The sequence below is a fragment of the Bicyclus anynana genome, chromosome 9 (assembly GCF_947172395.1).
Source record: "Bicyclus anynana chromosome 9, ilBicAnyn1.1, whole genome shotgun sequence".
Taxonomy (NCBI): domain Eukaryota; kingdom Metazoa; phylum Arthropoda; class Insecta; order Lepidoptera; family Nymphalidae; genus Bicyclus; species Bicyclus anynana.
This window is the reverse complement of record NC_069091.1, coordinates 13,653,712-13,668,720: the sequence shown is the minus strand read 5'-3', so window position 1 is coordinate 13,668,720 and position 15,009 is coordinate 13,653,712. Positions and strand designations below refer to the sequence as shown.

At 35.2% G+C, this 15,009-nt stretch overlaps 1 protein-coding gene across 1 annotated transcript in view; it reads right to left on the bottom strand.

Moving 5' to 3' along the window:
* Positions 1 to 1,934: 1,934 nt before the first annotated feature.
* Positions 1,935 to 15,009, bottom strand: part of LOC112053230 (serine/threonine-protein phosphatase 6 regulatory ankyrin repeat subunit B) — an 81,241-nt gene continuing 68,166 nt past the window's right edge. The window contains exons 9-19 of the mRNA XM_024092592.2: positions 14,577 to 14,721; positions 12,315 to 12,472; positions 10,517 to 11,744; positions 10,243 to 10,442; positions 9,614 to 10,150; positions 9,000 to 9,206; positions 8,188 to 8,881; positions 6,387 to 6,607; positions 5,778 to 5,906; positions 5,107 to 5,242; positions 1,935 to 4,779 (exon numbers count right to left, since the gene is read on the bottom strand). Coding sequence (XP_023948360.1) covers positions 4,553 to 4,779; positions 5,107 to 5,242; positions 5,778 to 5,906; positions 6,387 to 6,607; positions 8,188 to 8,881; positions 9,000 to 9,206; positions 9,614 to 10,150; positions 10,243 to 10,442; positions 10,517 to 11,744; positions 12,315 to 12,472; positions 14,577 to 14,721 — 3,882 coding nt within the window. The 3' untranslated portion in view covers positions 1,935 to 4,552. The remainder of the gene's footprint in view (positions 4,780 to 5,106; positions 5,243 to 5,777; positions 5,907 to 6,386; positions 6,608 to 8,187; positions 8,882 to 8,999; positions 9,207 to 9,613; positions 10,151 to 10,242; positions 10,443 to 10,516; positions 11,745 to 12,314; positions 12,473 to 14,576; positions 14,722 to 15,009) is intronic.

The window sequence follows — 15,009 nt, the reverse complement described above, 5'->3', positions numbered from 1 at the left end:
ACCTGTATACCAGAGAATTATCTTAATTATCTGCGTGTGTCAAGTCTGCCAATCCGCATTGGGCCAGCGTGGTGGACTATAGGCCTAACCCCTCTCATTCTAAGAGCAGACTTGAGCTCAGCAGTGAGCCGAATATGGGTTGAGAATGATGATTTTTCCATTATGCTATCCAGTTTGTATATAAATTTCTTGCATATAGAAGATATTGATGACATTTTGCCAATTGAATTGATGTTTATTTTATTAAGTTGATAATAAAGACCAAAATAGTGAATAGGCCAGCTGATATTATAAACCGTGACAATCCTAAACCGCAGTCAAAAGCTACCATGTCAGTCATACATTGAATAATAAAATAAAACGCGTTTTTATATTCCCAAGGATTTCTACAACAAAATGAAACAGAAAATGTCATTTAACTGAAGTTAAACAGGTGTCTACGATTGTTAATACGAATCAATATTCAATTTGACTCCTCTGACAATAAAACAGATGTGAATATTGTGCAATGTACTGTATTGATAATTAATACCTCTTTTTATCTACATAGGTACAGAGTGTTCGTAATAACCATTATTATATTATTGTGTATTGATTACAATCATATATCCCGATGGCAAGGAGCGGCGTTAAAATAGGACGCGGTTGGGCGACCGCCCAGGGACAGGGTTATAATCGTTATCAACCCATATTCGGTGAGCTGAGCTCGAGTCTCCTCTCAGAATGGGTGGGGTTAGGCCAATAGTCCACCACGCTGGCCCAATGCGGATTGGCAGACTTTGCAAACGCAGAGAATTAAGAAAATTCTCTGGTATACAGGTTTCCTCACGAAGTTATTCCTTTACCGTTTGAGACACGTGATACTTAATTTCTTATGTTGGAGTTGGAAGTTATTAAAAGTTGGAGGTGCATGCCCCGGACCGGATTCGAACCCACACCTTCCGGAATCGGAGGCAGAGGTCATATCCATTGCGCTATAACGGCTTATAATACCTACCCATAATACCATACACCAACCATTACCTACCACCAATTTAAAGGTAGAGTTCAGTTGGAACACTGCTGTTTCTTTTACCCTTATCATCTTCTTCCTAGCGTGGTCCCTCTATGTGGGGCCCGCTACATAATCTCCCCCACTCTGCCCGATCTTGTGCATCCGACTTCTTAAGTTTGTTGGCTCTCAATGTGTGTACGATGTAGAGCCAGCGCTTCTTGTGGCGGCCTCGGTCTTTAGCTCCAGGGACTGCGATGTTCAGACATCTGTGACCGTACCATCTAAGACGGACTTCCTGCAGCTTATCTCCGATGTATTGTATGATTGAGCCTATCCACAGTAGGCTAAGTGTCGTTACGTTGTCGGTCACTACGTGTGACGTTACAACCATCGTAACTAACGTCTCCGTGACTCGGAGTACCTGCACATGCCTTATCAGAGCCGGCCAAGTCTCACAACCGTACGTAGTAGCAGATTTCCTTGCCAACCTTAATCTGGAAACGTACAACGCACGCTGTAAGGTCCGACGAAAAGTTGATCGAGCTGGAAGAAAGAGCGAGCGAGTTGGCCTGGAATGTTATAGGTTTATTTGATGTCCGAAAAAAGGGGGAAGGACTTGTTTATCCTGGAATTCGGCAACTTGATCTACTGCCGGTGCTACCAATAATCCGGAGGTGGTGTTGGACTCGTCAAATTCAAATGAATCTATTGGTAGAATGTGCGTGTGGGAAAATTTTTTCTACGCGTAGGTACATCGTAGCGGAACGCTAGTAGTGACATACGTGCGTATAAAACGCTAGTCTGAAAACGCTCTTAATCACTTGGCGATACGTTTTTGGCGGTAGGATGTAAAATTACCCGAGCTGGGAATCAACCCCAGGGCTTCCGTATTGAGAACCAGAGCACTACCAACTGCGCCAGGGAAAATTAAATGAAGTACTCCACAAAATGCACGAGTTTTATTTGAAACAGTAGATAAGTAGTACATAAAACAACATCATTTATTTACAAAAATATTATTAGAATCAAATTATTAAATACACATTTATTTTTCGACATTAGTTATTATTATTACTTATATGTTCAATTCGATTCTAATTAATTATTATTTTCACATTTTAATCATTTCTAATTATTATCGCATACACAACACTTTACATTGACATATTGTTATTGAAAAAATATTCGATTCTACTATGCTACTTTCGTTTTAAACTTAATTTCATTCACGGACTTATGTTTATTTAGACGCCGCTTTTCGTTCAAATGAAATCCAATCGTGTCATTTTTAAGCTGCCGAAAACTATTTAGCCATATCAAAAATTAAATATAACAATTGTCTTTATCGCCATGCGTCCTGCAGGTATGATAAATGATTGTTATTATAAAAAGATATAAGATTGATATTTTCTTCGATTAAAAACCAAAAATTGGACGCAATTTAATCAAGCGCGGCATAATGACGATTGGCACTAATTTTTGGGGCACGCTTGGAAAGACGACTTGCGGTATCTATATAAATATAAGTCAGTGACGTCACCTAGGTATAATATTTAATTTACATGACGTGGTAGTTCTATTAGACATAGATTTTCTTCTTTATTATATTACATTTATCGATACTATTTACTATACAACTCTAAAATAACTTATTTTAAACTAATAGGTACACAATACGTCCTCCAAAGTCACACATACAAATTACAAAACATTCATCTTAATATTTAAACATACAACAACATAAAGGCGGAGATTTAGTGCAGATTGTACCGAATAATGGATTTATGATACGCTTAATCCACATGCAATTTTCCTAATTCCAATACCAGTCATTAAAACTAACTATGGAATCGTCTAAAATTGAGTATTAAAAAAAAAATGTTTTATTTGCACTAGACCGATTTTAATTTTTTTTCATTCTAAGGCCAAATTGGTCCAGCAGTTTCTGAGATTAACAATACAATAAAACACAACACAAAAAAACTGTTAGATATAATCACCTTGCACTACATTACAAAATAATAATAATACAACAAATATTTATTTAATAAAAAGCTGTTATTATAAGCTTTTATACAAAACTAGCTTATGCCAGCGACTTCGTCTGCATGAATTTAGATATTTATAATATCCTAAGGGGACTTTTTAGTTTTCCGGGTTACAAAAAGTATCATATACTATATCTCAGATTAAAATCTATCTCTGTGTCAAATTTCGTCTAAATCTCTCTAGTTTTGTGTGGAAGTGTTACAAGCTACATGATTACGCACAAACTTTTGCCTTTATTAAATTTTTGTCATTCTCCGTTAGGATGTCTGGGCAAAGACTAGAGTAGGTTTAGTTTTGCTGATAACGGACATACAAAGGAGTTGATCTCATGATGATTTGGAACCTCTTAAATTAAACAAGATTAACCGAATTATGGGCTCGTTATTCTAGGCAAAAGCCATTGTACATTATCATTAAATTTAAAAAAAAATGTAAATATTAACCTATTATGAAATTAGCAACAGATAGGTAAAATATTAATTTATTATTTTTATTAATTTGATTTGATAGATAGATCGTTTTGAAATGCCTAACCAGCCTAAAATACGATAACAATTAAAAATTACACAATAAACATGAATAGTGAGCAATTTTATTAAAATCTGAGGTTTTTAAAAACTAAAATTTCCAAGAATCTATGTCAAATCCAGATGTCACAATAACTATAATCGAAACATCACTCAGTCACACTGCATAATTATGTTGCACGAATTTAGCCAGAGGGGTTTTCTAGGAAGGTTATAGGCACCATATTTATAAATAATATATAATACGGTACGATGATAAGAGTATATTTAATAAATAAATAAATACATTTATTTATTGATTGATTGAGTGAGATAAATATAGATAGAGTAAAAGTAAGAGATTCGTTACTTATGAGAACATATAATTAAATTACGCGAAAGTATTGTACGGTATATATACATATAATCGTAGAAAAGTAGTTCTCAAAAATAGGCAATAAATAATTATGTAGAAATATCTTACTTCCTGTTTTTGAACTCCCTCTGAAAGGAGTATCTTGTACCTAAACTAGTACAAATATGGAACAACATGAGCGTCGTAAGAATGTATCTGTTTACATGATACTGAAATTACATGACTGTTTGCCAAACAAATGTTTGTTGTACAAATTCATTCAATCATTGTTGCGTTAAGTAGTAACAGACATAAAACGATAAAATAAATATCATATAAATACAAATACAAAACATATCGACATCCAAATCATAAACACCCAATCATACAAACTTTCTTATTTTGCAACATTAAAAGGATTGTTACTGCACTACATTTATTTCATAAATATTTTCAAGAACACATATTTCTCAAAGTATAAAATGCTAACTTAACCTTAAAAATTATTAAATTATCGCTCAACGCTGATTGCAGTAATTGAATACTTTCCACCTCTTTTCTAATCCGAAATCTTTGATATACAACCTGACTTGTTCCATTTATTTGACTTCCATAGTTTGAATCTCCAAGAAGACATTTATAATTCGCTCAAGGTGGAGCCGCGGCGATATTGTTTGGAACTATCTCTGATTCATCGTCGACAGTATCTGATTCGTTTTCTTTACTTGCAGGCTCTTCTGGCTCGTCCCTCATCAGAGCTCGATACTTCTTGGCGATTATTTCCCAGTCTACTACGTTTTCTATTCGTGTCATGTTGCTGAAGCTCATTTGTGATCCTAGAGGACTAAGGTGGACAACTGAGAGACGTGTTGAATCTGAAAATGATAAGTCAGTTTTATTTGCATACAACGAATTCTGGCTTATCAATTTTTATATTGCAATTATAGCAGTCTTTTTAAGACTTTACTTAATTTTAAAGTTGTAAAGTAACCTTGTCTAAGATAAATCAAATAAAATTTCAAGTTCTATACAAGCACTTTTGAGAAGTCAAGTCTATAAGTAAGTAGTGATACTACTATAATATAAGGAACTAGGCCTTGTAACTCTACGGTTTAAAAATTTCGACTGTCGCAATATTTGATATGCATCTGTTTCGACAGTACCAATGTTTGTTAATATTTCGTGTAATTTATTTGTTTTACCTTTAGGAACAACTTGTCCTCTTTTAACTTTAGATAGCCACTTGGCGCCGGCTTTAGATCTGGCACTCATCTGATCTTGACGCTGCAGTCCGATCATATGTACCAAACTAGGTCTTTTCTTCTTGTTTAGCCGATCCTGTATCAGTACAATATTTAAATATCTTGAATCATCAATAACACATATGTATTTAAAAAACATTTTTGTATTCTGATGATCGTTTCTGATCGCCCTTACTCGATTTTTGTTAGTTTAGTTCAAAGTATAGTCACTCGATTTTAATATCTTAATAATGTAATAGATATAGACAAGTATTTGCTCTAACGGTTACTACTACTTCATAATAATAAAGTTTTAGTAATTAAATTAGGGGCTGGATTTGAAGTTAAAAAAAATACATTGTATTAAACAATATTAAAATTTCATAATAGTAGGTTTTATGATTCATTAATTAAATATATTAACTATCAGAACCGATTTCAAATGACGCAATTTTGATTTTAGCAGAAGATTTTAGCATCCATAAATTTTGTTCAAAAACTTTCGTTTGGTTTAATTTTTTTTGTGTTTTATAAATAATATTTTATTTTGATTTTTTTTTTATTGACAATTCTAATTTTTCAATTATTTACAATTCTTAGCCTAAGATAGGTATATAAGTTTGTAAACTTACCTTACACCGATGTATAAGCCACATAAGCCAAGTGGTGACAAGATTTAACGGCGACGGCGCGGTGTTGGTTCGGTGCATGTTGCGGATTAGCTTAGAAAGACCGTATTTCCATTCTATGTCCGATTGCGCCTAAAGTATGAAAAAAAAACTAAATATTTAAAAGTTTACTTGTGTGATAGAAACTATGTATTTAGAGATATTTTCAAAAGTGAACTGCTCTATCACTAAACAAATAAACGTATTATAGTAGAAGGTTGAAGTAATTTAGAACATAAAACTAACTGAAGAATGGGTCATGGCTAAAACGAAAATGGATTATTAGATAATGTTGATATGTAGACTCTTAAAACATACAATCTGCATATTTTTATACTTATAGTAAAAGTTATTATTGCATGTTGTTCATCATGTCTCATCGTGAATACCATCAAATTTTTGTAATTTTTTTTAAAGAATTCAGATTATGATAATTAAAAATATTTAGCTCTCAATAAATTAACAACATTGGGTTTAATTGATTGAAAAACGTGTTTAATTAAGGCAGAAGTGTTGGAGATTACAAATTGTAACCAAGTAAGCTAATGTTAAGTCAGTTCACGTGTACGGTACCTGTATCCTCTGATACGTGTCTGACATCATGGCAATGAGCAGATTGATCAGTACGACTACAGACACCAGCATGTAGATGCCGAACACGATTTTGAACAAGTAGTTCGTCCACGCAGGCTGCGTGTTGCTATCGTTCCTGTGCACTCTCGTCTGCTCCGTGGTCGTTTGGCCGAACACCGCGAAGAACAGGAGCTCGAAGGAATACAACGGGTTCATAGTCACTGTGAACAATCGAAGTGAAGTTGACGGCAGTTACCTGTATGCGTTGATAAGTGTCCGACATCATCGCAATAAGGAGCGTAACGAGCACCACGATGGACATCAACAAGTAGGCACCGAAGACGAACTTGAAGAGGTGCTGAGTCCACAGAGGTCGCAAACTCGACACGTAGTTAAGGTCTGACAAAGTAATCTGGCCGAAAAGGGCGAAGAACAATCTCTCCATGGCTCCGATCGGTGTTAGCGTCGCTAGAAGACAATACTCAACATGGACCACATTCTGTTTTCTATTTCATGTAGGGGTAGGTTAATGCAGGTTGTCTTTTTAACTGTACGAGTTTAATGTCCGAATTTTGTATAGTAAACAGTTTGTGAATTCGAATGTACTATAGAATCAGCATCAATATACCCCTCCATTTTTCGTAGACAGTATTCATTAACAATTAAGGCGGTGCTCTACACTCAAAACAGAAACTTTGGTATGTCAACCAAAAAAACCACATCTATTATATCAAGTCCACTAACTATAATCGTGTGCGCTATGAGGTAGATTGACTTGTGTAGACATGTACGGTGTACCTTCAAAAGTGTTTTTGATCATGTAATATCGAATAGTTGAAAGTTTGTCTTGTGCCTGCATCAATCTACCCCAATCCCCTCTACTCGTGTCGGACAAGGACAGCGTGAGCGCAACGATGACACCACATCGACGACAGTAGCCAAACATGTCGGAGTTAAGGTACCTCAAGACGCCGGTGAACAAACGCAGGACAAAAGCCAGACACGCCATGCGCAAATCAAACTTGCTCCATTTAATGCGGTGAAGTCGGCCACTCATTCCTCTAAAAAACTAGCCTTGTGATGCGAAATGCATTTTCTATTGTTAATTTTACATCTGAAAAATAGTATTATTATTGAACTTTCATTGTGTCATTATTGTTAGTTCTATGATGATACGATAGAAAATGCATTAAGTAATTATAATCTAAAACTAACATTAAAGTTTTGCCATATTTTATGACAATTCCGGCATTACAATGAAGACATGCTATAAAAATTAAACACGGTAAGTTTTGTGTATATATACATGGACCTATCTCATTCCACACACTTCTTGTGTTTGTTGCAACGGTCAATCGAAATAAAACAAAATGGTTATAAAATAAAAGTTATCGGTCAACGATGATAACATTCTCGATATGGTGGCAAACATCCAAGCTTGCAAGCGAATGAATTAAAATAAAACAAGCACATCGATAAAATGCAATCATCGTATGAGTTTATGTTGTTTATGCGAAATAATATAGTAGTACTTGAATATTTTTCATGTCTATTGCTAACACAGACTTACGACTTCCTGAACCTTGTTTTCTTCGATAAGATTCTCCAGGAGTAACAGTTATCTGTCTCTTCATTCGAAGATTATTATCTACCGTGTAATAATTAGTAAATGAAATTGGTTGCATTGTAAATAAAAATTGTTATCGTATAAATAAAGTAGTTAGAACATTGAAAACAAATGAGATATATATAGAACATAGAGGCAATTTTATGATGGTAATAATAGAAAACAAGTCCTTACCGTCGGAAAACAGTCTTCTTCTTGCTTGTCTAGCGTATTTGTTATCTTCCGGTTTGTATATATTTCTAAACGGTTGATTTAATGCCACAATGTGCATCGAGAATCCAAATACAAATATCGCTAAAACTGCAAGAAATCTTCCGAGATCCTTCATTAGGTCACCAATAATGATTGCCCAGGGACCGAAGAGGTGATGGAAGGATAAGAAGTCTAATATTTGAACACATGCTAATAAAAATGATAAGGCAAAAAATTGATTCCTACAATACATTAAAGTTGGCCAATATTTAGGTAATATAAAAATCCACCCAACTACGTGAGTGGCCACTCCGACCATACCTAATAATAAAACTGCAATTTTTATCCAACCTAAACCTGATTTATCACTAGGATTTGTTAATTCAAAAAGTAAAAGACCACTCAAACAAATAAGAAGTATCCATTCATACCATCTAGGTACTAAACTTTCTCTAAATATAGAATTATATATAGGCGTTATAGCCACTAGCGATAACAATATCATTAGATAAATATGCGACGTTAAATACGACATGAACTTAATTATAGGAATTTTGTTATATTTATGCCCTAAAGGAAGAGAAAACACCACCCAAACTGGTGGGCAAATTATGAACGCGAAAAAAAGGAACATAATTTTGATGCCAGTCCACTTGAGGCTCCCTCGCCAGAGTTCCTGAAATGAAAAATGTAATGTAACACGTGTTTGTAAAGAAGGATTGAAAGTAACAGAAGAATTGAAAATCTGCCAAAGGAAGCTATTGCTGTAGTAGACGAAGTTACCTATTTTTTACCTGAAGATATCTCTGAACGACTGTATGGGCGATGACTTCCTTTTGTTCATTTTCTATAAGTACATCTAAAAATTCTATATTTCTATTGTCAGTAGCTGTGAGTATATGTCCAGCCGAGTCTGCTCCAGCTGCTAAAGCTAACAACTCTGTAGCCATCGCTTCACATTGTTTTCCAGCTGCTATAAGATCCTTGGCACGCTCCTTTTCCTGTTGGAATTAATAACATGCAGAATAATATTTATTTGAATAACTAATTATACAGGTATACAATAAAAGGGTACAAGGTACTTAATGCCCATGAATGACCACGCTGGGCATGCGAGTTGGCGATTCGCATAAATAATAATCTATAATATACAAAATAAAGTCGGGATATACACCAGTTGTAACTCAAGAACGACTAAACGAATTTGAATAAAATTTAGCACAGAGATAAATGAATTATCTGAAATTATACAAAAGCTACTGTTCTTCTTTCGGGATCATAATGTTCTTATGGGAACGGGGTCGACGCAGGTGTAATCTCGTGGTACAGCAAAACCCCTTATATTGATGTACTCTTTTATAATATAAGATTAGAAAATGATAATTATTTATATAAAAAGCACGCATACCTTGGTGGATAAATTAATGTATAAATTGGATAATTTAGCCGCTGTATCAACTGGCGCTGGTGAAACTAGCACAAATTCTTCGATTGGTATGTTGTTATGATTCTTCGAACACACCATCAGATTATAAATGAACCTTTTGTCGTCCATAAGTGATTGTGTATCGTGTTCTTTATGCAAGAGGTATTCAAGGACGTCATTGTGATTCTCAGAAGCCGCAAACCAAATTGGCGCACAATTCAAATTTGTTTCGCTTTTAGGTGATGCTCCTGATTCGCAAAGCAACTTAACTACATTCAAATGTCCAGCTTTTGCTGCACAGTGTAAAGGTGTCCATCCATTTTTATCTGTTGCGTTAATCTCAGCCCCTTGTCCAAGTAAAACTTCAACCATTTGATAGTGACCATGAGTAGATGCTATGTGTAAGCCAGTTTTTCCATGTCTGTCAGTGCTTTGAAGTAATTCTGCTGATCTACTTAGTAATAAACCGACAATTGACATGTGCCCTCCGAAGCATGCCAAATGAAGCGGATTGTAACCCTGAAAGTAAAAAAGTAGACATTTTTTTATAAACTCATTAATACAGTTGTACACGTTAAGAAAATTACAAAATTGTTTTAATTTTGACTTACATTTTCAGTCGTTGCAGCATCAACTTGTACTCCAGGAGAATTCAATAATAACCGTACGACGTTCTCATTTCCATTATATGCAGCAAGGTGTAGAGGGGTTAAACCAGATTCAGCTCCCAAGATCGGCACCAATGAGACTCCAGTTGGTGGCTCAGATTTTACAGTACCCGGTACAAAAGACAAAAGTTCACGAACAGTTTCTACATAAAAAAAATAAATTAGAGGGTTAAATTTTCAAGAAAAGAATACACTAACTTTTGTAAATAAACCTTACCTGCTTGTCCATAGTAAGCAGCAATGTGCAGAGGAGTTAAACCTAATTTTTTACTAGATATCCTTAATGTATTAGTAGAGCGCATAACATCTAATACATTAGTATGGCCATGTTCAGCCGCTAAATGAACTGCAGTTAAACCGGCTCTATTTTCATCTGTACAAGAAGCACCTGCTCTGACTAAAACTCTTACTACATCAGCATGACCTCCTTCGGCAGCTAATTGCAGAGGAGTAGAATCATTCAGTTTATTTCGCGCGGATATCACACCATTTCTATCAAATTTCATTAGCTCTTCTATTACTTTGACAGATCCTTGAATTGCGGCAATATGTGCGCACGTATTACCATCCCTAGTAGTTGCCATTACCAAGTTTGGATGTTGTTGTAAAAATAACTGAACTACCTCTGAATAATTATTTTGTGCAGCAGCGTGTATAGGTTTTTGACCTAATTCATCTGTTGCATCGATATTGGCACCTAGTTCAAGCAACAACTTGCAGACTTCAATTTGTCCACTCGCTGCTGCCAAATGTAACGGGGTCTGTTTTTTTAATGTTAAAACATCGATCATAGCATTATGATCTCTTATTAAAAATTTCACTAAATGGGCATAGCCGTTCATAGCTGCTAAATGTAATGCAGTTCGCCCATTTCTTGCTTTAGAGTTAATGAAAGCCTTATTTGTCAGTAAGGCATCACATACTTGTAAAAACCCATGTTCAGCAGCTAAATGTAAAGCTGATCTACCTTCAATATCAAATACATCTACTCTGGCGTGATTTGATAGTAAGGTATTAACAAGTTCCATATGGCCTCTATTACATGCTATCAGTAAAGGTGTCCATCCAATAGAATTTTGTTTATTTAGCGCTCTACTAACATCGACAGTTGACATATCGGTAATCATTTCTGTTAGAACATCGTTGTTGCCTGCTATTGCACAAAAATGAAACACGGTTTCTTGGTTATGTTTCGTTTGCAGACTTACTTCAGCACCATTCTGCATTAGACATTTAACTACTTCTCTATCTGCGGATGCAACTTTGACTTCTTCTTTCGTAATTTGACCAGCAAAATGTAGAGCACTGGCGCCATCCTCATCGACTGAGTCTACGTACAATGTTGCAACCTTTTCACCTCTATGTGTTTTAACGAAATCTATTAGATGTCGTACAATATCGGGCTTACAACTTCGACATGCCATATGAAGTGGCGTTTCGCCAGTCTGTTAATTAAAAGTGCATTATTATAACAGTCATGAGATACAAACAAATTAAAGAAAGAAAGACCGCAAATGAACATAATAAGTCTAAATCCTACGTTAGTCTCTTGTTTTAGAAAATGGAATTTTAGGATAATCATTTTTGCAAAGAATATCATAAAGTTGTATCATATTTGTGGGCCGTGATAGTCCATTGGATATGACCTCTATCTTCGATTCAGATCGTAGGTTCGAATCCGGTACGGGGCATGCATCTTCAACTTTTCAATTATGTGCATTTTAAGAAATTAAATATCACGTGTCTCAAACGGTCAAGTAAAAACATCGTGAGGAAACCTGCATACCTGAGAATGTTCTTAATTCTCTACGTATGTGAAGTCTGCCAATCCGCATTGAGCCAGCGTGGTGGACTATTAGCCTAACCCCTCTTGCTCTGAGAGGAGACTCAACAGTGAATTGAATATGGGTCGTTAATGATGTATCATGTTTAGTGTATACAAATATTTTCTACCTGTTATTTTACACAACAAGTAAACGTAATTCTCCAAACTTTAAATAAAAACATAGTTAAACCTTTGTTTTCCGTAGTGGGTCTCCACCATCCTCTAGAAGCAGCACCAAAGTGGCCAGGTTGCCGTATCGCGCCGCCACGTGGACCGGCGTCATACCATCTTCGGTTGCCTTGTTCGGACCGGCTCCAGATTTCAATAGCATCAATGCGCATTTATCTCCTACGGTTAAAAAATGTGTTTTTTTAAACATTTTTGTAAAATTAGTTAACAACCGAAGAATAAAAAAGAAACAATGTTTAACTTAACTCAAACATTATAAAATTAAAATTACGTACAATATGTACAAAAGAATGGCCAAATAATAAATTAAAATTATAAAGAAAATTTCCTGATGTACTCGTAGGTCAGTTTCGCAGCTGCTAAATTTGCGTAATTAATTTAATGCAACAGGTTTCATGTCTAAGTATCGTTATGGATAGCAGAATTTAAGGTTTCTTAAACATTATGTTCAAAGTGAATTAAATGCCTGTCCTGAATATTATAATGGAAAATTAATGTAATTTCGGAAATAAGATGACGATGGTGTTACGAATGACGAGCGTGTAAATGGGTTAGTTGCAATAGTTGATAGCTACCTAAATCTGATGATCACCGTTATAGTTGATCAAAATTATCACCCTAAACTCATAAACCCGTATTGCAGAAGCGTGGTGGAGTTTAAGTTCTAACTCGTTCCTTCTACAAGAAAACCTTGTAAACGGTTTAAATAGGATCACGATGGAACCCCTAATATTTTTTTCATATATGGTAAATGTATACTTATGTATATATATATTTTTTTTTAATTTAGTTCTTGCCTAAAATCTCACCTGATGGTAAGAGATGATGTAATCTAAAATGGAAGCGGGATAACTTGTTAGGAGTAGGATGAAAATCCACATCCATTTCGGTGTCTACTTGACATCGTACCGGAACGCTGAATTCTTTGCCGGTAGGGTGGTAACTAGCCACGGTGGAAGCCTCCTACGAGCTAAATCTAAGCTAATCATTAAGAAAACTTGGAAGCAGTTATATAATAAAACGGCTAATAGCAATAACCGTAACGTCGACGGAGGTTAGAAATTCATATATTTTAATGCGAATGTGTTTTATGTCTCACATTAACACGCGAAACTTCCGGAGTTATAGACGTTATAGACGTTATAGATATGAAAGTCTGGAATTGGGTCGGAGTTCAAAGCGAAACCTTATCTTGGTGAAGTCGTAAAAATAATATTGTTACTTTACATATAGTGAAGAAAGTTATTTTAGGAAAAAAAAATAAAGAGGAAAGATTTGATTGTTTTTTTTTATACTTGTATGTTTTGAATACGCTTTGGAACTATTGAACCGATTTGAAAAATTCTTTCACTGTTGGGAAGCAACATTTTCCCCGAGTTTTTTTTATCTTTTTTTTTTTACTACATGAACGGGAACCACTCGGATAAAACCGCGCGGTGTCTTCTAGTAATATTTAATTTTTAACAGTCCGCAAATATAAAGGTGAATGCCCACCGGCCCATACAACGTCGGCCCCAGGACCCAGGTATACCCCTGTATAAAAATCAATATACTTCTACATGATAATATGATGTTTATATAATAATGTATTTCAGTGTAACTGAGTAGCGTTCAAATAAAGAGTCACTACATCGTTTTCCACCGTATTTTCATTTTTGCAATCTTTTATCGTCATTTTATGTAAAGTGACATTAGTATAGTAGTAAAAAACCGTTATTTACGTAATATCATTGAAATTATCATGTTAGATGATCATACGAACAAAAACAACTGCCACTTGATGTTAAATAACTATAGTAGTGACTAATTAATTATTTAAATGGCAATTATATCTAGGGAAGTTCGTTGATGACACTCCGCGGGTGTGAAGTCGTGCCAGCGGGGCATCGCTACCCCCCGCCCGGCCCGCGCAGACCATCGTGAGTGTTAAGAGCGAATTTGTCAAGCTATAACTTGGGACTTCGTTTTCACTTCGATTTCAGCAGGGCTATTCTGTAAGAATGTTTTGTAATTCTAAGGTAATTGTAAGAATTCACCTCTATCTTTCTCTGTCTAACACGATACTATGGAAAGAGAAAGATAGACGTGTGTCGAAACACGCACTCGCGAAATAAACAAAACAATTAGAAAGAAAGAAAATAAATTTATTCAAATCTAAAAGTTGCAGACAGTCAGTACCCTATTCTTATGACAGCATGTCTGTCTGTAACCCTTAAAAAGAAATTGTGTACTTTATAGTCCAGCAGTATGATTGTCACTTTACCATCAGGTATCCTCGCTGCGATGTGTAGGGGAGTCTCCCTTTGCTTCCCCCCTCGTATGTGCACGTCCGCTCCGTAGCCGAGAAGTGTTTCAACTACCGCCGGCTTGCAGGACTCCACTGCTATATGTAAAGCCGTATAGTTGTCCTGTTCATAAAGGTCGACAAAATTAGAGACTATAGTCTGGCAAGTTCTATTTTCGCATGATTTATTACTTTAAATAGTCCAATAGTCATTTTATAACTAACTCAAAACATGGATAATTTATATTATAAAAATTTCAATCCTTTTTTCAACCCTAGGGGTAGAATTTTAAGAACTCTTGAATCTCATTATGTTATGTATTTTTTTCATGATTTATGGACAAATTTGATTTTGTCTGTAAATAAATAATGATTGAAATTGATTTGAAAAACTATAACTAAAAATGAAGGA